Consider the following 22,990-nt stretch of genomic DNA (forward strand, 5'->3'; position numbering starts at 1 on the left):
AATGTAAATTTTTCCTGTGGTGGCAATTTTAAGTTTTGGATAGATACCATTTCTAGTGCTTTTTAAGTAGAATGCTGTATCTCCCATTATAAATATTTTGGCATTGTGCCTTGTATGTCACTCTTGAGTTTGACCAGTAGGAATCAGTTCACCAGAAACTTCAAAGCCAAAAACAGACCTTGCACTTCTGGAACCCAATTCATGACCTGGAAACTCAGTGCCCAGGACCTTCTGACTTCTGTTGCCACTTCTCAAGGAAATTGTCTATGCATACAACAAACTAGAAATGGTACTTTTTGAAAAGGGATAAGCTACTCAGTTTTCATCTTTTTGTTTTATTCAGTTTGCTCCAAGGGTAAAATCAATAGTCACAGGGATCACAAACATTATTTTGATTGGCTCACGAGCCTGATCACTAAAACCTGAAAAACAGAAAACGTTACACAAGTTGCAAAGAAAATACTCCTGGAATTCACTGACATGATAGCAAGTGGAAATAATATAAATGCAACAGGTGTTAACATTTAGAACAGTACTTGTAACCTGCTCCTTTCTAGACAATTCTGGGACCCTGTTGCAAACACTTCATAGATCACTGCTGATTCCCTTTCACATAAAGTATGACTTTACAAAACTCGTCCTAGACCTTACTCTTGCTGCACTTGAGTGGTTCCTATTCCTACGGCGCTGGCGTATGCTGTCAGGATCTCCACTATCTGTTTAGTTTCTAGGGTCATTCGGGCTTCCTTCAGCCAGTCCTGTGCCACTCGTCTGGACTCCCCTTTCAGCTGATTGACAAACTTTGCTGCCAGCTCCAGATCACCATGCTCAATGCAATAGGAGGCATAGGACAGTAACTTAAAAGTGTTTATATCCTCCGGGCTGAGCTCCGCGGGCGGCTTCAGTTGCTGAGGCGGGAATAAGAGCAAGGACTGCAAGTAGGAGAGGAAGTACTGGTATAAGCTATTTCTGGTTTCATCAATCATCGCTACCCTTCGGGCCAGTTTTTGAACAGCATAGAAACGGGCTCTAAGGGTCTCTTCGCTGTACACCCCACGGGTCAGGGACTCTGGAGGGAGAGCTGCGGTTAGAGCCTGGGCAAATTCACTATCAGCGCAGCTGACTCTGATGGCCTCGACGGCGCTCCCCAGCGGCACGGTGGGCAGCTCTGCGGACGCGGTCTTCATGCTGTACTTGAGCGCCTCCACCGACAGCCACAGCTGGTGGGCTTTTCGGGCCTCCTCTTCGGCAACTGCGTGACCTAGCAAGAAAGAAAGAAGAAAAGGCAAAGGAAAACACTTTCCTCTCCATCTGACTACAACATGTCCTCTCAACATGTGCCTCCAGCGATCTGATGCACCCTGCACCGTCAAAAGGCTAAAGCCACACATGTGAACGATGGGGCCAGAGAGAGCTTCTTCCAACCCCACCTACCACCACTTCTGGTGTATTCTTTCCTAAGAAGCTGGCCTCTTCGTGAGGCAACATGGCCAGCCTAACTTGATGAGCACTTTTTTTTTTTTTTTAAGAGAGGGAGAGAGCAGGGGAGGGGCAGGGGAGGGGCAGGGGCAGAAGGAGGGAGAGAATCTTGAGCAGGCTCCACACCCAGTGTGGAGCCCGACAAGGGGCTCTCGATCTCATGACCGTGAGATCATGACCTGAGCCAAAATCAGGAGTCGGACACTCCTCTCACTGAGCCACCCAGGTGCCCTGATGAGGACTTGTTTTTAGTAAAACCAAGGAGAAAACTGGAACGATGTATGTGCACAAGCACAACTGAGTCTCTTTTCCCTCTTCCTGTGACATCTAGGACAATACATGGTATCTAATTCAGAGATATTATTTTAGGATGTTTGAGAAAGAAACATATTTAAATTAGGCTATGACTTATGTCAATGCCATCAGAAACTTCCTGCAAAGGAATGGAAGACTTCAAGTAAACTTACTGGACTACCGGATCTGGAGATTTCATGAGTTTATTTTTATACGTATGTGACAAAGATGGCTCTATAACACCCCTTTCCAAAAGCTCCACTTTATCATCATCCTTAGTGGCAGGACATTTCCCTTTCAATGTGGCACATGGAGGCCTCAGAATAACTACTGTCCATGTGGTGGGCGGAATCAGCAAATCACCGCTTCCAAAACAGGACTGGAGACAGCTCAGCAAAGCCGGACAGCGAGCATGGGGATAACTGGCCTTTGGCTCCTTTGGGTAACCTGCCTTGTAAATGGTGATTCCAGTCTATCACACACCAAGAAAAATTTCAAGTATTTAGATTGAATTTTTAGATTCTTTTTAATTTCCTCTCACAAACTCTCTATGTTCCAAACTTATCAAATCTGGGCTAATTTTCTCAGAAATGAATACAATTTAATAGCATGACTTCAGCATCTCTCCGCCCTAATGCTGATGCATGTATCCCATTGTCCTCCTACCAAGAAATTATCCTAAGAAGTTGGACTGAATAAAATTGTAAGAGGATTATAAGAGGCCCATGTGCTCACTCTGAACAGCCTGTTCGATTCCTCTCAGTCTGGCATAGGCAGTGTTTATATCCAGAGTAAAGTTGTCAACTTGCTCTTGACTGAGCCGACGAAACTGTAACTCTTGTTCAGCCAGTTTCTCAGACAGGTCCTGAAATAAAACATAAATAGTGTCCAGAAAACAGTGGTGCTCCCTCAGTGCATGGCATTTATTGGGACACTACAGTCTTCCAGCAACTGCCATCTCCACAAGCAAAGAGGGCCTTTAAAATCTCCAAACATCTGTCATGAAACTCCTCCATTATGTGTAAGGTTTCAAAAATTTCCTAAAACTCAGAGCCGATGTATGTGGTTTTCTAAAAATTTACTGACAGAACCTAGTATTAGAGGAAGCAGACCAGGAGGAGGAGAACTATTACAAAAGGAGAACATGCCAACTTCAGAAAATAACTGTATTGCCACCCCAACGTAACAGATTAAATTGTATTCGATATCCCTGATTCAAGAACTTATATATTCATTTTTTTCTCAGAAAAATACCCATCAAATAAATTTAAAGTAAAATACCTTTTCATATTGGCATATATTTCAATTTTCTGGAAGATCTCCTTACGTGGAAAACCTCATTCTCTTCTTGTGAGACAAAATAAGTTAATATATTATAAATGGGTTGCTGAATAGAAACGAATTATGATTAAAGATATCCTGACCTGCTGTGATTTCCAAACTTAACCTCTCTGGGAAGTTTCCTCAGATGTAAAAATCTGAGCACTACCACATAATCCGCAGGCGTTTGTGCAGATAAAGCAGGAGTTACACATGTCAAGTTATCATCTGCATTTCTGAACTCCCCTGTACCAACCCGCCCTAAAGCTTTGAAGGCTCCAAGTAACTAGGACACAGATACAAAAGATATGTGACCAATAATGCACAGGTGCATCTTTCTGTAAAAAGCAGCAGTGTCACAAATATACAACGGCCGCACTGCGCCACAGCTAGGTGCCATTACACTCTTCCCCACTCTTCCATAGCCTCAGAGGGAGTGATACCCAGAGCACATGAAAAGGAAATGAGAGACTGTTCATGTAAAGGGAAGAGGAGGCTGAAGGGCAGCTGATGCTCTCCCCCAGGTCCTCACCTGTTCAAATCCGTGTTTCAGTTCCTGCTCTTGTACCCTCAGGACGTCGCGCAAGTGATCAGTGTGGGCAGCAGCCTGTCGGCGAAGCTGCGTTCTCATTTCACTCTCCATGGCATCTCTGACTTCCTCTACCTGCGAAACCACAGGAATGATTAGTTCTCAATTCTCCACATGTGCTTTTAGAGAAAGAGAAAGACTAGCAGCAAGGATGACAACAGCTTCCATTGTCCTGAGCCGCTCGGACGTGCCACGTATGTGGACACGTTCCTGACTTCTCTTACAACCATTAGAAAGCTGAACGTTGGAAAGTGACCCAAAAACAAGGTCACATAGCTATGGCAAAAAACAGACTTCAACCGGGGTCTCTCTGGCCCCCAGTTCTGTTTCTCCCATATCACCAGGCTGCACGTTATACAAGGCGAACACTGTCATCTCCTGAATCACACACTCCCGTGACAATTAACAAATCCCAACTCATGGAAAAAAATAACGACAAAGACTTGGGATCAAACACAGCTTCACCACAATCATCTGTGTGACCTATGAATAATAATGCCTATTATAAAGATTACGAAAATTAATAAACATCTGGTAGTTACTTTACACAATTTCTTCTAAACAAAACTGCTCTGAAACTGCCTAATTAACATGAATTTAGATTCACAACACAGCCCAGATCTAACCAAAAATATGAAAAGCCTACCACGTCTCGCCTAACAATTGGCCATGGGTCATATTACAAATTATTTAACACTAATTACCTGGAATTCATAACTTACTTTTTCTCAGAAATAAAAGAAGTAATGAATAAACCCATTCAGTCAGCACATACATATTTATAAAGTGCCAATTCAGGGATCAGACGGTAAATAAATACATCGGACATCTCAGACTGTGATACTTATTTTTAGAAAATAAATAAGGCAGTATGAGAGAAAGTAATACAGAGACTCTCCATTGAAAGAACAGGAAAAGCCTTGCAAAGAAGGTGACATCCAAGCTTAGAACTAAGGTTTAAAGAGAGGAAGCACAACAATGTACAAGGCGAGAAAACACCCCAGGGCGGAGTAAGGAGTGAAGGTACAAATCCGTACCAAACAAAACACCAGGGCACCTGGCAAATATGGGCAATAAGGAAAGTAAGGGAAGTATGGCTCACAGCAAACACGAATGAGATTAAGAGGCCTTTTTGGTATGGGTTAAGAATTTGCATTTTTTATTAAATGCAGTGGGCCGTCAGTGCAAGGTTTTCAGCACCCTAGTTTCTGATCAGAATGGGCTGGGTTGTTTTTTCTTTTTAAGATTTTTTAAATTTATCTGACAGAGAGAGCACACACAAATAGGGGGAGCAGCAGAGAGAGAGAGAGAGAGAAGCAGGCTCCCTGCCAAGCATGGAGCCCGATGTGGGGCTCGATCCCAGCACCCTGGATCGTGACCCGAGCCGAAGGCAAACACTCAACCGACTAAGGCACCTAGGCGTCCCAGATCAGAATGGGTTTTAAAAGGACCAACTGCCATGTAATAGACATAAAAAGATGGGTACGAACAGGGAAACTGGGGGCGCCTGGGTGGCACAGCTGGTTGAGCAGCCAACTCTTGGTTGAGCTCAGGTCATGACCGTAGGGTCCTGGGGTCAAGCCAAGCCTTGGGCTCTGTGCTCAGCAGGGAGTCCGCTTGAGGATTTTCTCTCTCCCTCTTTCCCCTCCCTAAGCTTGCACCCTCCCCCACCTAATAAAAAAATAAATCTATTTTTTTTAAAAAGGAAAAAAAGAAAACAGGGAACCTGTTATGATAATCTGGACTTGGAGAAAGTGGACAAACTCTTGGGATTTACTTTGGAAGCAGAACTGATGTGTCAATGGACTGTACATGCAAGCTGACAGAGGAACAACTAAGCATGACTTCTGGCTTGAGCAACTGGGTAGATGGAGATTTAGAGAGAAACAAGCTGAGGGGATGGTAGACAGGCTGGGGAGTCAAGAAATTTGTTTTGAATAAGCTGAGTATGAAACAACTACTGGAAAGCCAGCTAGAGACATCAAGTCAGCTGCTGGATGGGAGGAACCTGAAGGCGAGGCAGAGGCCAGAGCCAGCAACACAAATGTCCCCAAGTTGGACGGATTTAACCTCCTAAGTCACAGGTCTGGCTAAGAGCACTTGGAGACAGTTTAGGTGGACAGGTTTCAGAACCAAGGCCAGTACATGCTCCTACTTGGGAAGCTGAGCAAAGGGGGCAAAGGAGTGGCCAGCAAGGTGGAAGAAAGGCCAGGAGAGTGTAGTGTCTGGGCAGCCTAGGGAAGAAAGAACTTCACAGGGGAGGGAGTGCTCAACTGTGCAGCTGAGAAGACACAAAGGGAGGATAAACACCCAGGTGCCCAAATCAACATGGAGACACCTATTTAACACGTGACGTGCCCTGACAGAAGACTAAGGGAGCACACTCACCCATTCTTAACCAAAACACTGGCGGAGAAAAAGACACTCAGAATCCAGAGATTCTTTCGGCACTGCCTTAGGGGACAGAGGCTCCACCGGGAAAAGATAAAGTAGATAATCCTGGACACCAAGGGCTTGTTACTTCCTTCCACTTCTGCATCTGCTCAACAGAAAAGAACTCTGCTACAACAATCCTTCCCTAGAAGTTCTGACTAGAACAAGGGCCAAAGCTCCATTCAGTGGTGGGTTGGCATGATTTACGTCTAATATTTTAAAGTCAATGACTGTTGATATTATCTCTAGAAGCAGCTATACAAGTGGATTCACATTAAATTTCTCATTTCCTCTACCTTTCTGTCCTGCTCGGCCTGTATCTCACTTCTGTGATGTTCTAGTGCTTTTGCCACTGCAGAGTCAAATGCCCGCTTTTCTTCTAGCTTTTGTTTTTCCAAGGCTAATGCAATGTGCTGCTTCTCTGTGGCTTTCTGCTCTGCTAGCTCTCTGTTTAGTTGGTCAATGCGGCGATGTGCATGAGCAATCAGGGAGTTCAGATCATCGGTAGACAGCTTGTCGGCTAAAGAGAAAATGACATTAAAATGTAATGATTTCACCAAAATTATACATTTACAAGGTACTTACTCCAAGTCATAGTAATTTAATTTTAACAGCTATAAAGAAAGCAAAGGGCAGCTAACCCTTTGAAGCAGATTTAGATTCTCCAATGCAGAAATTCATAGCCTGTGTCCAACTAACTAAGGCATGTTCAATCCCAAGCAAAGTGTTTCAGGTAGGCCTTCAAGTATATAATCAGTTCTTTTCCAGGAACACAAATTAGCACTTCCAATCTGAACTAAATATAAATAGACTTTATAACTCATTCTAATTTTGCCTCTAAAGACAGTTTACATATACACACTTCCATGTTTTCGTTCATGCATAACTGTGATTAGTCATAACGGGCATCCCAATACCCTTTTTTGTTAAATCTCAAATTCAGATTCTCTGAAATTTCTCTAGTAAGAGTTTTTACACCTTTTCTTAAACAGATGGTGTTACCTAGGACAATGATCTGCAACCAGAGCAGTCCATTAGAATCACCTGTCAAGCTTTTTAAAATACACATGCCCGAAGATTCTGATTTAGGCTTAAGCATGTGTTTTGTTTTCAAATCTTACATTCCAAAAGTATTCTGACACATTACTATAGGTTAAGAATTATAGCTTTAACAGCAAAATCCAGAGTGTGGGAAATACTACATAATAAATGACTCAATTCCACAATAAAAGAACTGAGAAGCAAAAAACAAAGTGGGGATAAGAGACTTACTGACCAAATTCAACACGTGTAGCTCCTTTGGATACTGATTCAAATAAAACAACTAAAAAAACTCATTCTATAAAATGATTGGGGATAACTGAACACTAAATAGGCATGTGATGACATTAAGGAATTATTGTTTAAGGTGTGATAATGATACAGTGATTTTTTTTTTAAACATATGGAAATTATTTACAACTGAAAAGGATACATGATATTTGGGATCTGATTCAATATAAGCTGAGAAAATAAATGACAAAAACTAGCCATGTGTTGGTAACAGCTGAAGTTGGGTGATGGATCTATGAGCTTATTATAGTTTTCCTCCTACTTTTTCATGTTTGAAATTTTACAAAATGAAACTTTGAAAAAATACACACACACACACACACACACACACATCTACACGTTTCCAATCACTTGGTGGAACATTTTTGTTCCTGAGAGCACATGGATGCCCAAAATATCCAAATCAGATTTATCACATGCAACATAATTCTGTTATAAATTATTTAGATGCCTTAGTATAAAAATCATAGGCAAATAAAAAGACTTCAGTATTTTAAGACACAAAAGCCCTTCAATGTAAAACACACAAAATTACTCACCTAGGTCAGAAATACCTACAAAGGAAAAGAAGAACAGTTTGAAAAAAAAAGAACATACATATTTCAGTTATTAATCATTAAAAAGAAATATCCAAAAAGAAACAGGGAGCCAGAAACCAGTAGTAGAAAAAGCGTATTTTAATATTAGAAAGCAAAACAACAGAGTTTATTTCCTAAAACATAAAAGGACATAGAACAATATAAATCAAGGTAAATTCTAACATTATAGAAAATAAGAGTCACTCATACTAAAAGTAGCTTTGGTTTCCAGGGGCTCTTCCGTATTTTTGCTAAAGCAATCAACTTAGTTTTTACACAGAAACTATCATTCTCATTTACCCCCTGCCCCCCATTTACATTAGTTCATAGTGTATTTCACTAAGTCCCAGTCCGGACTCTGTTCTCAAATACTTAAGAAATCAACATTCTATCACAAGCACCACCTTGAGGACATAGTGACAGGAGATGGGAACCAGAGGCAGGCTCCCGCCTCTCAGCATGAGCTGTTTAACATCAAGCGCATGAACCTTGAATTCAAAATGTTCAAAGATAGGTATTTTTCACCCAAAATGTCACTGAAAGTCAACTACTTAATCTGGTATTAGACCAAAAAAACCGGGAATCTCTCCCAGTGTTGCAGGAAAAATTGGAAAGATGAAGAAAATGAGACAATGTCAGTGTCAAAAAGGCACATTAATAACTATATATACTAACCCACAGCAAAAACGAACTGTTTCCTGGAAATAAATCTACAAGCCACACTTCATTTTCCCATCCTGGCAACACCCACCTACGCTCCCCCTAAAGGCTCCCCCCCTCCCCCCACAGTGGTAACCACTATTTCTAAATATGGTGTTTCTCATTCATGTCGTTAGACTTTATAAATGTATGCATCCTGAAACAACACATTGTTTTGTTTTGCATGTTCTTAAGTTTCATGTAAGTGGTATCTTACTCTATGTATTATTTTGCAACTTTTTTTCTTAACATTTCTGTTTAAGAGCCATAGTTTGGTTCCTTCATTTATACTGCCACATGGGAGGCACAGTTAGCAGTTTCTGATTTTTCTGCTCTTACAAATACAGGTCCGCTATGAATATTTTTATAAGTCTCCTTGAGCACCTGTGTGTCTTCTTAAGCACATACCTAGAAGCTGACCAGCTGGATCAGGCAGTATATACATTCTGACCTAGGCCCAGAAAGGCCTAGAATACCAGTTCAGCTCCTACCTGTCCTTCAGCTTCTAACAGACAGTAGCATTTAAAGAGTATTTTGAATTTGTTGAGACTGGTAATCTATGTGACTGTTAGTACTCTCAGAGCACTTCAAGAAAATGTGACTATCCTCTGCAGTTACACTGTATAAAACAAAGTTAACAAAGTTCCCTGCAGGCTGAGCTATTTGCAAGTTGAAAGTCATACAGATGATGTCCTTCTGGCTAGTAAGTTTTCAACCACAATGTTGTCACAGAGCAGTCCTGAGGCGTGCCTTAATTCATTACAAATATTTTTAAAGTACCAATTTGGGGCGCCTGGGTGGCACAGCGGTTGGGCATCTGCCTTTAGCTCAGGGCGGGATCCCAGCGATCTGGGATCGAGCCCCACATCAGGCTCTTCCGCTATGAGCCTGCTTCTTCCTCTCCCACTCCCCCTGCTTGTATTCCCTCTCTCTCTGGCTGTCTCTGTCTCTGTCGAATGGATAAATAAAATCTTACAAAAAAAAAAAGTACCAAAGGCTTTGAATAATTTTACATTTATATATAATATTCTAATTGATTTAAGGTTATAATGTCACTCTCACTTACTTGGATTCTAATTTTTTTTTCCCTCTGAGTAGCAGAGACCTGAATAGAACCATTGGTTCTGGAATCAAACACTGGCCAGAACCTGTGTCCACCATGACTAAAACCATGGGAGCACTGTCACCTATCATGGCTATGACTGAAATAAAATGTGGAAAACACTGTACAGTCACCAAATGAGAGATGCATACCAGAGGGGTTTCGATTAGATGAATGGGGCTGAAGCAAATTTAGCTGAACAGTTACTAAAACACAAAAAGAAAAGTACCAACACTTCAGTTGTACTTACTCATCCCTTTCCATCCTGGCAAGACTTCTGGAGTAATACTGTCCAGTTCTCGTTTAAAGTCATCCTGGGCTTGGACCACCAGCTCGTGATACTGAGACACAACCTTAGCCTCAGACTGAGCTGCTTTGACCTAACAAATACAGGGGGTATGTGGTAAAAGTGAACAGAAATTACCATCACCATCCAAAAAAAAAAAAGAGAGAGAAATTATATTCATGTATTTATACGCTGGCTGGGGATATATAAATAATATATAGAGAGAAAGCTAAAGCTCAGAAAAAGGAACATAAGCCTTGTAATTCAGACAAGCCCTTTACCATCATACTATGCCCCAGCCCCTTTTTCTCTGGTCACAGGAAACTACCCATACAGACTACATAAGTGCAGACAGAAGATCTGCTACAAAATGAAAATTTTCATTTAACAGCCATGACCAAAAATATTACCTATTATAAAGAGTATTGACAATAATGAATAATCCACTTTGTGTCCAAGACAAGTTTTTAAAATTAGTAACAACTTCTACTCCTTGCAGGGGAAAAGGGGGAAAGAAAGGAATCTTATTGTTTTCCTGAATTCTTCAAATCCTTTGTTGAATGGATTGTATTTAAAAATTTTTAAATGTGGGATGCCTGGGTGGCTCACTTAAGCATCTGCCTTCGGCTCAGGTCATGATCTCGGGGTCCTGGGATTGAGTCCCCCACTGGGCTTCCTGGGATTGAGTCCCCCACTGGGCTCTCTACTCAGTGGTGAGTCTGCTTCTTCCTCTCCCTTTGTGATCTCTCTCACTTTCACTGTCTCTCAAATAAATAATTTAAAATAAAAAAATTTTTAATGCTGTAAAAGACCTAAGAAATGTACCTTTTGGACCACATTATCCAGATCAACTATCATGTTGTGAAGTTTCCCCTCTGCAGCAGTTATATGAGATTTGGCCCCAGGAACCTCTTCTTTCTTTGCATTTTCAATTACGCTCTTCATCTTCTCTAGCTCTTCTCTGGAAACCAATGAAGCAAAACAAAGATTTAGTATTATTCTTCATCAACTTCAGCAAAGAGCTTGATGTAAATACAGCATACAACTCTTAAAAGTCTATGAAAAAAATATAATTTGAAAAAAATTACTCAGTGTTTTTTCACAATAAATACAGGCAGAGAAGTTTGCCTTACTAACAACTGAAAACAGGTTGGTCAGAAGCTGATTTACTAGAGTGAACCACAGAAGCACGGTGTATAGGAAATACATATAGGCTTCAGAACCAGGCAAACCTGGATTCAACTCCCAGACCAGCCTCTCCTTTGTTGCTCACCCCTGTATGGGGATTAGAAGTAATTAATGAGAAGTTCCCAGCACAGTGCCTGCCATATCGAGCGCACTCGATAAATGGCAGCTTCTGCATGGATTAGGTTGATTCCCCTTCCACTAAGAGAGAGCTTAAGGCAAGCAGAAGCAAGGGTGGAAGCCAAAGAGCTCACTGAGCAAATACAGCTGGGTCTCGAGGAGCCCTCATGATTCAGAATGTTTCACAAATGGGGGGCGCCTGGGTGGCACAGCGGTTGGGCGTCTGCCTTCGGCTCAGGGCGTGATCCCAGCGTTATGGGATCGAGCCCCACATCAGGCTCCTCTGCTATGAGCCTGCTTCTTCCTCTCCCACTCCCCCTGCTTGTGTTCCCTCTCTCGCTGGCTATCTCTGTCGCTATCAAATAAATAAATAAAATCTTTAAAAAAAAAAAAAAAAGAATGTTTCACAAATGGGATGAACCGTAGCCTACCCACCACAAAACACAGAACTCAAGAGCCCCAACTCACGGTTTAGTGATGTGAGCATAAAACAAATCTCCTAAAAGATATGCTGGCTTGCATTAGAAGACTTCTCTTTCTCTTTGAGTAATAAGTATTTTATTAAAAATGACAAAATTTTGAATGACAGTGATTCCAAAATGAGAGGTTGATGAGACCCTTTAGTCAATGTAGGAAATGTAGGTTTCCATCATCAGAGGCTGATTTTATACTTGGCTTACTTGATCCTAGTTTTAGCCAAATTCCAGGTTGAAATCAAGGTCAAGGTGGAATAAAACTAGACCTACTATTTACTAACTACTTTGAAAGTTAAGAGATTGTGACATACTCTCAAAATTCTGATAAAACTGCCCAAACCACCCTTGAAAAATCTTGAAATTATGGCAGAATCGCAGTAAATCCATAGAGATACATCACCTAAAAGAAAAACTGCTTTTTATACAAGATCCTTTATATAGGTTTCTTCCAAATTTACTTTGGCCTAATTATATTTTATTCCCCTGCTCTCTCCTTTTTCAACCTCTGTGTTCCTGATACCAATATAAACCAAGTAGAGGTGAAAGGAGGGAAGGGTTTCTCTGCCTCCTCCTTCTATACAGACAGTACAAAGAAAACCCAGCCCAAAGAAAGCCACCAGGAGGCCCTAATTACTTGTTAAAGTCCATGAGTAATTACTTGGCTTTGAGAAGGGCATCAGCAGCCTCATCGACTGCCTTTCTGCGTTCTTTCAATGCACCCTCCACTGTGCGCCACTGAGCTGACTTCTTCTCACCTGCAATCTAAACAAAAGGTTTTACTTATGTAAACATGAATAACCGCTATTACAGTCACAGGATACACTAACGTGGCTACATTGAGAAACAAGGGCATTAAATTCAAAGGTAAAAACTTACATATGGCATTTCTTCAGAGTAGGGTCTCTTAATCTAAGGTTCATGGTTAGAACCAAAGTCCATGAACCCCATCAACACCCCCCTCAATACCAAACATCGAAAGTGTAAAAGACTGTGTTCTAGTGCATACAAGCATTTTCTAAGGAGAGATAGTATGTTTATTAAGATTATGAAACAGAAAAGGTTAATAAGAACAGTAACTTTATGAATTGTTTGATTATTCTTCAATAAAGCACCTATATTTAAAATTCTCTTAATTGCAGGTCTACCAAAATCAGTTTCAGGGTAAGTAGAAAGTTTATACATTTGTACAGTCCTTACTCCTCCAAAACATTATAAAATGACCCTCTGTGATAGGTAAAGTGAAAATCAACTATTGTCAAACCCACCCCCTCCTTGAGCTGAATTTTGTAAAATGTTAATTTTATATATATACAAAAGTCTTCCTTGAAAATCCTTATAGAGGTCCAAGGATAAGCTGTTGTGTGAAATAGACACTAGATTCCCCTACTATCAAGCCAAGTCCAGGTGTTTCCAAACAATGCTTTGAGAAAGTAATTCTGTATCTATTGTAAGAACCTTTGTGCACCAGCAGTTTTACTAGAAAGAACAGAAGCTGCAATCCATTTTTAACATTTCAAAACTTGTGTTCATTCATGTTTCTGATAATTCTGATAACAAGCTAATATCCCCTAATCTAGCTAACCACTTCCATAAGATGTGCTATAGTTGTAAAATCTTGATTTCAATAGATTTATACTATCTAATACATATGCACTACATATTGTGCGCTCATTGGGAAGAGGAAATACCCTCTTACGTAGCCTTTCACCAAAGTAATACCATTAATGTTTAAAGCTTCTGATCAGTGTCCTTCTCAAAAATACCAGTCTACTTTGGTTTGAACCCAAATTCCTGATATCCTACAACTTAATATTTTGGTTATACAGGTGTGGGAAGGCTATTAAGTATTCTCTGTGCGGTTTCCACTTTCCTGACTGAACTCTGACTGAAATTTAAATTTTTTTTCCTGGACACTGAATAAACCAGAATTTAAGTTTTTTTAAAGGTTGGAATTTCTAGCTGTTTACATCAGAGCTCTAATTCACTTTTTTGTGATGTATGAGCATAGGACTAAAACAATGTGAAGTGTGTTTAAATTTTGTAAAAAGCACACAGTTTTAGTGGCAAAGTAATTTTACTTATCATGCAAGATCCTGATCCCTGAGATTCACAGTTTATTTTTACTCTTTAAATGACTTGGTGTCTAGATATATTTTTATACACTGAATGTAATTCTTAAAAAAATTTATTAAGTCCCAGTACTACCGTTTTAAATCAATGTACTTTATTTTCTGATGTACTCAATATAAGTTAAATAATAATCAACAGAAGCATTTAAAACAACTGGTTTTGGGGCACCTGGGTGGCTCAGTCGGTTAAGCATCCGACTCTTGATCTCAGGGCCATGAGTTCAAGCCCTGTGCTGGGCTCCACACCCAACCAACAAACAAATAAAAATAATAAAATAGCTGGTATCTGGAGGTACAAGGGAGTTTTTTTGTTTTTTTTGTTTTGTTTTGTTTTTTTTTTTAGAGACAGAAAGTATGTGAGGGGTGGGGTGGGGGCGGGGGGGCACAGGCAGAGGGAAAGGGAGACTCTTAAACAGGCTGGCTCCATGCCCAGCTCAGAGCCAGATGTGGGGCTCCATGCTGGATCTCGTGACCCTGGGATCATGACCTGAGCCAAAATCAAGAGAAAATGCTTAACCAACTGAGCCACCCAAGCATCCCTTGTATTATTTCTTATAACTGTGTCAATCTAAAAGTATCTTAAAGTAAAAAGTTTATTTCAAAAAATGATTGGCAAAAAAAAATTTAAATTAAAATTAAAAAATTAAAGAAATTTAAAATGGTTAGCAATTTTAAAGCAAAAAAAAATGAACGACAAATAATATTCAAGCACTATTAAGTTATGAAAGCAAATATGAACTAATTCTTGTACCATATCCTTGTTGTGAGATAAAGCACTATATGAAACTCATTAAAAACAACATGTAAAGATTTTTCCTGCCTTGTTTATGAAAAAAACAATTACTCTAGATAGTCTTCACTTAGGAGAAAGCCCATATTAGAAGGAAGAAACCAGTCTTAAATACTCCATGTCTACCCATTCTTTGGCTCACCTCCGTATTGTCCATGGCTGCTTTCAAGATGTTGGAGTGCGCATTGACAGCCTGCACCGCAGCATTCTGAGCCAGAATGGCCTGTTGAGTGATGTGAGCAGTTTGGCTCAGAGCATCTTCTAAGGTCCTGGCTACAGCTGAAACACACAGAACAGTTAAAAAAACAAATCCCTCCCTCCTAAATCACTTTATTGTAAACTTCCCTTCTTCTCCTGAGTCTCCCTTTGCATTTCCTCAAAAATGTAAAACACAAAAGCATACAGATTTAGAGAATCAGTTTCATTTGAAAGTATGGTAAATGTTAGTAATTACTAAATCTGGTGGACAGACCTATGAAGGTTCATTATACTATTTTTACTTTTATATACAACTGAATTTTTTCAAAATAAGAAGTTTTGGGGGCTTTTTTAAGACAAAAAAATTGCTTAAAGAAGGCTAGCATAGGGGCGCCTGGGTGGCACAGTGGTTAAGCGTCTGCCTTCGGCTCAGGGCGTGATCCCGGCGTTGTGGGATCGAACCCCACATCAGGCTCCTCCGCTATGAGCCTGCTTCTTCCTCTCCCACTCCCCCTGCTTGTGTTCCCCCTCTCTCTGGCTGTCTCTATCTCTGTCGAATAAATAAATAAAATCTTTAAAAAAAAAAAAAGAAGGCTAGCATATACTTCAAACGGGAGGAACAAAGTTTAAGGCACTGTTAGCCCATTTTAGCTACTAGAGGCTATAAATTCAGCGATAACCACCAGCATTTTTCAGTTTAAACAATCTTATAGGTCCCCAGGGAAAAAGCGGTGCCCATTTCATCTCCTCAGCATGAAGGGATACTCCTAGCAACTTTTATCACCAAAATATAAGGAGATAACAGACAGACAAGAGAAAGAAACGATAATGGCAACAAAAACAAAAAGGTAGTTTGGGAAGGGACAGTGTTTTCCATAAGAGAACTCAAGAAACAGCCAGATACCCAAGAGGCTACAACCTACTAAGACCACATTTCTATATGCTGCTTCAGGAATCAAAAAGAAACCTAATTTTAAAAAAATAAATAAATAAAGCAAAGGATGATTCCAGATATAATACTAAAATGGCAAAATGGTGAACTGAAGAAAGCAAGCCAGTTAGAAGGCTAATTTGAGAGAAAATGAGTGAGAGAGAGCAGGAGCAGGGGGAGTGGCAGAGAAGAAGCAGACTCCCCGCTGAGCAAGGGAGCCTGGGATCATGACCTGAGCCAAAGGCAGTCACCCAGGCGCCCTTGGTGCTTTGATTACTGATAAGAATTACAAACGCACATATCTTAAAAGTAAAGCTTGGCTGGGGCACCTGGGTGGCACAGCGGTTAAGTGTCTGCCTTCGGCTCAGGGCGTGATCCCGGCGTTGCCGGATGGAGCCCCACATCAGGCTCTTCTGCTATGAGCCTGCTTCTTCCTCTCCCACTCCCTCTGCTTGTGTTCCCTCTCTCGCTGGCTGTCTATCTCTGTCAAATAAATAAATAAAATCTTTAAAAAAAAAAAAAAAAGTAAAGCTTGGGAGAAAACTAAGAGGTGACAGACAAAATCCTTATAATTTTCACGTTGCCCAAAATGAAAGATAAGAACCGGACCAAAAAAAAAAAAAAGGGAGTATGATGAAACAGCAGACATCATTATCTTAAATGTACAACTTACTTCAAGGCATCTACATAATAAAAGGGCAAAAGTGAAAAAAAATATGAATTAAAAAACTGATCTTGATTTGCTGTAGTAGAGAATTCAGGAAAAATTAGGAAGTGGGAAAAAAATATAGAAATATTTCACTTATTTAGAAGTCTTCATTCAACATTCCCAATTATTTGTAACCATGGCCAAGAACTCAGAAGAACACAAAAAAAACCCAAAAACAAAACCCAAGTAGCCAAACTAAAGCCCTGCACCTATGCTCCTCTGTCCCTTCTACTCTTTACAAAATTCCAACAAACCTGCCTCCTCAAGAGTAGGCAGAACCAAAGCATGAGAAGGGAAACAGGAACCACTCAAGACAGACAAACGAAATAAGACATGGGGAGAAAGAAAAACAAAAACCTACATAAACAGCTGCCAAAGATGTTAAAACAAACATCTCTCAGTCCAGCAAAAAGCTACATATCCCCTACTTCCAGAGATACCACTATACTGCCCAGTACAATAAATGATGCTCCCCGGGCCTTGTTTAAGACAGCAAAATACATTTTTAGGTATCTAATATCTTTTTCTAAAATTGTCAAAAAGTTTAACATAAAATCGAAACTTAAAAGGAATTTGCTTCAGTTAGCTGGAAACCAGCCATGCATAGAACATTCCGCCCCCCACCAATGTCAGATAAGGGGGCTTCTAGAGAGAGTCCAGAGGCTGGTAATAAACCAGAGCAGAGGCCATTTTGACCTGCACAAATAAATTTATGAGTTAAACAATGAAAAGACTCTCAGGGAAGTTGCCAAAACATGAACAATTTATGTTCCACAGAATACAAAGAATCTTTGCATGAACCCTAATAAACACAAATGGATCAAGTACAAGTATTATTCACAATTTTCTCCAACTGTACAGTAAGAATAGCCTTTGTTACCCAGGTAAAAGAAGTTTAAACGGAAAGAATACAAATGATGAAATAAAGGTGGTACATAAACAAATGCCACTAAAGAAACCAAACTAGCTGATGGATGAGAAATGTGTGCTGATGGCTGAAGAAGACAGCAACTGATGGAGATGACCCAAAGTGCTTAAGAAGCCGTCTGGTTTACATACACTCAATCTTAACTTGTTCTTGCTTTTCCTGTTGTGCAAGGCGAGCTGCAACTTCTTCGGGCGGTCGCTCCCGTACAGAAGTTGAGGATGCTTCCTCTTGCAGCAAAAGTAAATAAGAGGAAATCAAATTTCAGCACAGAATTTCAATAGCTCAGAGGGATATAAAAACACCATCATTTGTACTTGCCAGCTGTATCAACTGAAGACATTTTTGTCATTAGGATTCTAAAACCACATCATCAGTCAATGATTCCAACATGAAGAAATAAGGGATCAGCTCTTAAACCTCTTGCTTTCAGAGATTTATTCAGACTCTGAAATTTAAAAAAATTCCCTAAGCAAGTCTGCAAATAAAACCAGTGTAAGTGGGTACTTGCATACTGTCTAGAGGTTGCCTAGGCATTCAACAGTTCTGCTGAGCAAGTCGTTTATAAAGCCACAAACATAAATAACTACCTGAAGCTGCAGGCTTAGGCTGCCCTTCGCCAATTCCAGGGTGCTCGGTTTTTACAGACTCCTCATGCTGAACCGCAGGGGCTGGGACTGACGGTGTATCACCTGCTGCAGAAATAATTTGAGCTGCCTCTGTAGGTCCTACAAATATACATTACTCATGGTATTTAGAGTTTCCCGGGTTCACACAGAAGCACACAGTTATCGACTACAACTAGCACCCACTTCAGATCTGACTCCTGACAGACACAAACGCACGTTCTGCCACTACTCAAACACGCAGAGACACTATGGCCCTGTCCCACACCCACGCAAGATGGACAATGGTGGGAAATGCAAAAGAGAAAGGAGTCTCGTCAGCACCCACTTGCATTTTAAGCACCACCATTCTCGGATAGTCGTTCTGGTAACAGTACTAAATGGTATTAAATCTTAATGTATGAGAAGTGGGCATAACATTTACCTAATATGGAAAAGTAGTAACAAAGGAAAAAGGGGCCTGTAATGAAGAAGGTAAACAAGACAAAGTAAGTGAAAGATATGTTTTAACTGCTTTGAACAGTGTAGAGATGAAAAAAGACATGTAAGCAAGAACAGTATGACAGTTTTAAACACAAAAGAGGAAAGGAAGGCTGAAGAAAACCAAGAGCTTATAAAGAAGTGCTGGAAAAGAAAATGAGTAATTCTAGAGGTAAAATAGAGGAGAAAAAAAGAACATAATAGAGTAAAAAACTTAAACTGAAGTCCCATTTAAGAGATGAAGCTGGATTACTGCAAGGCCTATTAACTGGTCTCCCTGCTCTTCTCTTGGTCCCTTTATCTACTCTCCACAAGAGCCACTGATTTTATTAAAATAAAAGTCAGATACTGGGGCGCCTGGGTGGCACAGCGGTTAAGCGCCTGCCTTTGGCTCAGGGTGTGATCCCGGCGTTCTGAGATCGAGCCCCACATCAGGCTCTTCCGCTATGAGCCTGCTTCTTCCTCTCCCACTCCCCCTGATTGTGTTTCCTCTCTCGCTGGCTGTCTCTATCTCTGTCCAATGAATAAATAAAATCTTAAAAAAAAAAAAAGTCAGATATTGATCCCTTGGCTCAGAACCCTCCTAACACCTTCCTACCCCATTCAGAATATGAAGCTTATTAACATTATAAATGCTTGTAACGGCTCCAAAGACGGCCACACACACAGGCTTCCTGCTTCCTCTCGACCTCATTTTCTACTGTTCTTCTTTCACCCCAGCTCCACGTGCTCCTTACTAGTTAAATATACCAAGCCTTAGCACTAGCTAATCCCTCTGCTTGGGATGCTTTTCTCCCCACCAGCCTTTTATACATGCCTTAATCCCTCATTGCTTTCTAGTCTTTGCTCAAATGACATCTTCCAGGTGAAACCTTCCTTACCCACTCCATTTTAAATTGCAATATTCCCCCCAACACATCCTATACACTTTACATATATTTATACATGATCTTCCTACCCTTATCCCACTAAGAAATATTTGTAGTTTGTGTTTGTTTTTACGATTTTGTTCACTGCTACAGCACCAGTGCCTAGAAGAATGTTTGGCACATAGTAGACAATCAGTGAATATCTGCTGAAACAAAGTCTAGAGATTTAATCAACGACAGAAGTGACTAAGGAGAAACACAGAAGTCGAAATGTTTACTGAGTAGGTTAGAGTTAGATAAGTGCCATAAATTGGGATAGAATTACTAGCAAACCGGGATGCCTGGGTGGCACAGCGGTTAAAGCGTCTGCCTTCAGCTCAGGGCGTGATCCCGGCGTTCTGGGATCGAGCCCCAAATCAGGCTCCCCTGCTATGAGCCTGCTTCTTCCTCTCCCACTCCCCCTGCTTGTGTTCCCTCTCTCGCTGGCTGTCTCTCTCTCTGTCAAATAAATGAATAAAATCTTAAAAAAAAAAAAAAAACAATTACTGGCAAACCATGAATGGGGAAAAAAATTCCCCAGACCACAGCTAGATCTCTAAGAGGCGAGGAGAAAGGCTAGGAGTCAGAGGGAGAAAATATAAAGAAAAAGTGTTAGCGGTAAGACAATTCTTGCCATTATCCTCACTCAGTAGCTATTCACAATAAAGTCCAATTCCATATCCCACTCAACTCCTGAAATGAGTGTCAAATGATAGGTGTAAACACTCCTTCCCTGGTGAGAACTAGGGACCAGAAGAGTGCTTCATGGGGTAGGAGCCCCCTCTTGACCCTGGATATAAATATATTACAACAATTCATTTACCTATAATTTTTTAAAAGCTAATTCTAAGTATAGGTACCTGTTGTTGAAGCTGGAGTGTCTCCCTTCTGTTTTTGGAGTTGTGAGGCAGGCTGTTTAGATTCTTTCATTACCTCTGATACACTAGAGATTTTTAGTGGACCAGACTGAATCTTGGAAATAAAAAACATGTAACATTTCAGATATAATACTGGTTTTTTGGTTTTTTTTTTTTAAAAAAGGCAGCATACAGTAACTTGTATTATTTCAAAAGTCAAGTATATCAGGTTTTTCATATAAAGTTAACACTTCACAATATTATGTATCTTATTAAACCACAGTAAGGTAAGAGAAGTCTTCATTTTAGAAAAATGCATCCCAGAAACTTTGTGACTGGCCCAAATTTCATAGTAACAAAGGCTTCTCTTAGAGCAACTCATAAATAATAAAGTAGATGATGCAGAGCCTTCCCTGTAAACACCATTTTTTTTAATATATACAACACCGAAAAGACCATTTCCATTTGCTTTCTAAATCAAGTTTTGTTGCCTTGTGTATACATTCAGTTAGAAACAAATAATTTTCAGAGGCTCTGAGTAAAACTGAATGTTATTTTTCTTTAATCTCCCAGATTCATACAACTGCACACTAAAAAACACAATCCTATTGTAATGCGTGAGTTTCTTTTTCTCAGTTGCCATCTGCTTCCAAGTTTAAGACCCTGTTCATTAACAGGACTGCCATATGATGTGCTGGCAAAAATTACTGAGTAACAGAAACATTTTCATTTACCACCTGTGATGTCCCATTTTTTTTTCTTTTGCCAGAACTTGGCAATGGGATTCAGATATCTCAAAGACTACTCAAATACAATAGAAATAGTTCTGAACTTTGTCACTACCAGAAATTAGAAAGACATGCATTTTCTTTTAGTAAAATTTTATCATTTAAATCATGAAATATATGCTCACTATTAACAAGCAAAATAATATCAAGACATATTAATGGTTTTATTTTGCCTCTTGACTGCTCTTCTTCCCTTCCAGCACTTGCAGGTAGCCACTGCCAATAGTCTGAAATCTATCCTTCCGCCCCTGAGCATAAGCTCAGGTATACATACATATACAATTTTTCATTTTTTTAAACAAACCAAAATAGTGTTATATTATACAAATTACCATGTAACTCAGTTCTTGGTTTTGTTTTCATTTAATAATCTATCATGGACATTCTATTCCAGGTTAAGAAATTATTTTTATTTTTAGTTACACAGCATCCTAATTTAATTGCATAACTTAATGTATCTGCAAACCCCACAATTTTGTCAATCATTCTATTTTTGGACATTCAAGCTGTTTCCTGGTTTGTCATTAAACATCCTTGTCCAGGGCACCTGAGTGGCTCAGTCAGTTAAGCATCTGCCTTCAGCTCAGGTCATGGTCTCAGGGTCATGGGATCGAGCCCTCCATTAAGCTCCTTGCTCAGTGGGGAGCCTGTTTCTCCCTCTGCCTGCCGCTCCCCCTACTTGTTGTGTGTGCTCTCTCTAGCTCTCTGACAAATAAATAAAATCTTAAAAAAAAAAAAAAAATCCGGGGTGCCTGGGTGGCTCAGTCGTTAAGCATCTGCCTTTGGGTCAGGTCATGATCCCAGGGTCCTGGGATCGAGCCCCGCATCAGGCTCCCTGCTCAGCGGGAAGCCTGCTTCTCCCTCTCCCACTCCCCCTGCTTTGTGTTCCCTCTCTCACTGTGTCTCTCTCTGTCAAATAAATAAAATCTTAAAAAAAAAAAAAAAATCCTTGTCCATGTAACTGAAAAGCACTGTAGTGTGGTATCTGTAGGATAGTTTGCCAAAAGAGGAAGTGCCGGCTCAAAGAGGTTATATATTTTTAGCAGCTATTGACAGATCGGCTTTCACATAAGGTTCTAGTAACTCATACTCTCACAAGAAATGTGCGTGTATGTGTGTCTGTGTATAAATAAGACCTGCTTTCCTAGACAAAGTTGTTCTATTCCTCTAATTTCTAATCCTGTCCCAAAACCTTATTGTTCTATTAAAGTAGGATTATGACAAAGTCAATTACCTGGAAAAGCAAGTGTCCACTGACCCCTCCCCAACTCAATACTGTTTTGAAATGTTCTTGGCTAGTTTAGTACATTATTTATCCTTCCATGTGAATTTTAAAATCATCTTATCTGATTCTTCAACCTCTAAAAAAATCCATTAGAATTCTTTTTAGGTATATGTGTATATGGTGTGTGTATGTGTGTGTACACAAATGTCATTTCTGTCAAATACATACAAATTAAAGGGAAATTTGAGAGAAATGCATATATTTGAGAAAAATGACATTTTTAGGATATTAAATCCTATCCAGGAACATAATACTTGTCTCCATTTAGGCAGGTCTTAGTCCATGTCCATCAAAAAGATCTTAAGTTTGTCTTCTCTCAATATTTATTATCTATGCATAAATAATCATCTGACACCAAAAGGATTATCATGAAATAAAATACATCGATTCTAAAACCAACAAGCTGGTAACAATGCACAAGAGCAGAGAATGAATAAATGGCAAAAATTTAAAAATAAAAACATTAACTCC

The 22,990-nt window shown here is 40.0% G+C and overlaps 1 protein-coding gene across 4 annotated transcripts in view; it reads right to left on the reverse strand.

The window, feature by feature from the left end:
* Positions 1–315: 315 nt before the first annotated feature.
* Positions 316–22,990, reverse strand: part of IMMT (inner membrane mitochondrial protein) — a 41,039-nt gene continuing 18,364 nt past the window's right edge. The window contains exons 4-15 of one of the 4 annotated variants that reach the window (XM_011236481.3): positions 20,450–20,561; positions 18,166–18,270; positions 17,710–17,805; positions 14,955–15,091; positions 12,552–12,655; positions 10,938–11,073; positions 10,077–10,206; positions 7,987–8,001; positions 6,412–6,635; positions 3,626–3,757; positions 2,509–2,638; positions 316–1,261 (exon numbers count right to left, since the gene is read on the reverse strand). In XM_011236481.3, the coding sequence (XP_011234783.1) occupies positions 648–1,261; positions 2,509–2,638; positions 3,626–3,757; positions 6,412–6,635; positions 7,987–8,001; positions 10,077–10,206; positions 10,938–11,073; positions 12,552–12,655; positions 14,955–15,091; positions 17,710–17,805; positions 18,166–18,270; positions 20,450–20,561 (1,935 nt within the window). In that variant the 3' untranslated portion in view covers positions 316–647. Of the gene's footprint in view, positions 1,262–2,508; positions 2,639–3,625; positions 3,758–6,411; positions 6,636–7,986; positions 8,002–10,076; positions 10,207–10,937; positions 11,074–12,551; positions 12,656–14,954; positions 15,092–17,709; positions 17,806–18,165; positions 18,304–20,449; positions 20,562–22,990 lie in introns of all 4 variants that reach the window. The other 3 variants (XM_002928635.4, XM_034659479.1, XM_019809339.2) reach the window with 3 other exon arrangements.

Source organism: Ailuropoda melanoleuca, chromosome 4 (genome assembly GCF_002007445.2).
Source record: "Ailuropoda melanoleuca isolate Jingjing chromosome 4, ASM200744v2, whole genome shotgun sequence".
Taxonomy (NCBI): Eukaryota; Metazoa; Chordata; class Mammalia; order Carnivora; family Ursidae; genus Ailuropoda; species Ailuropoda melanoleuca.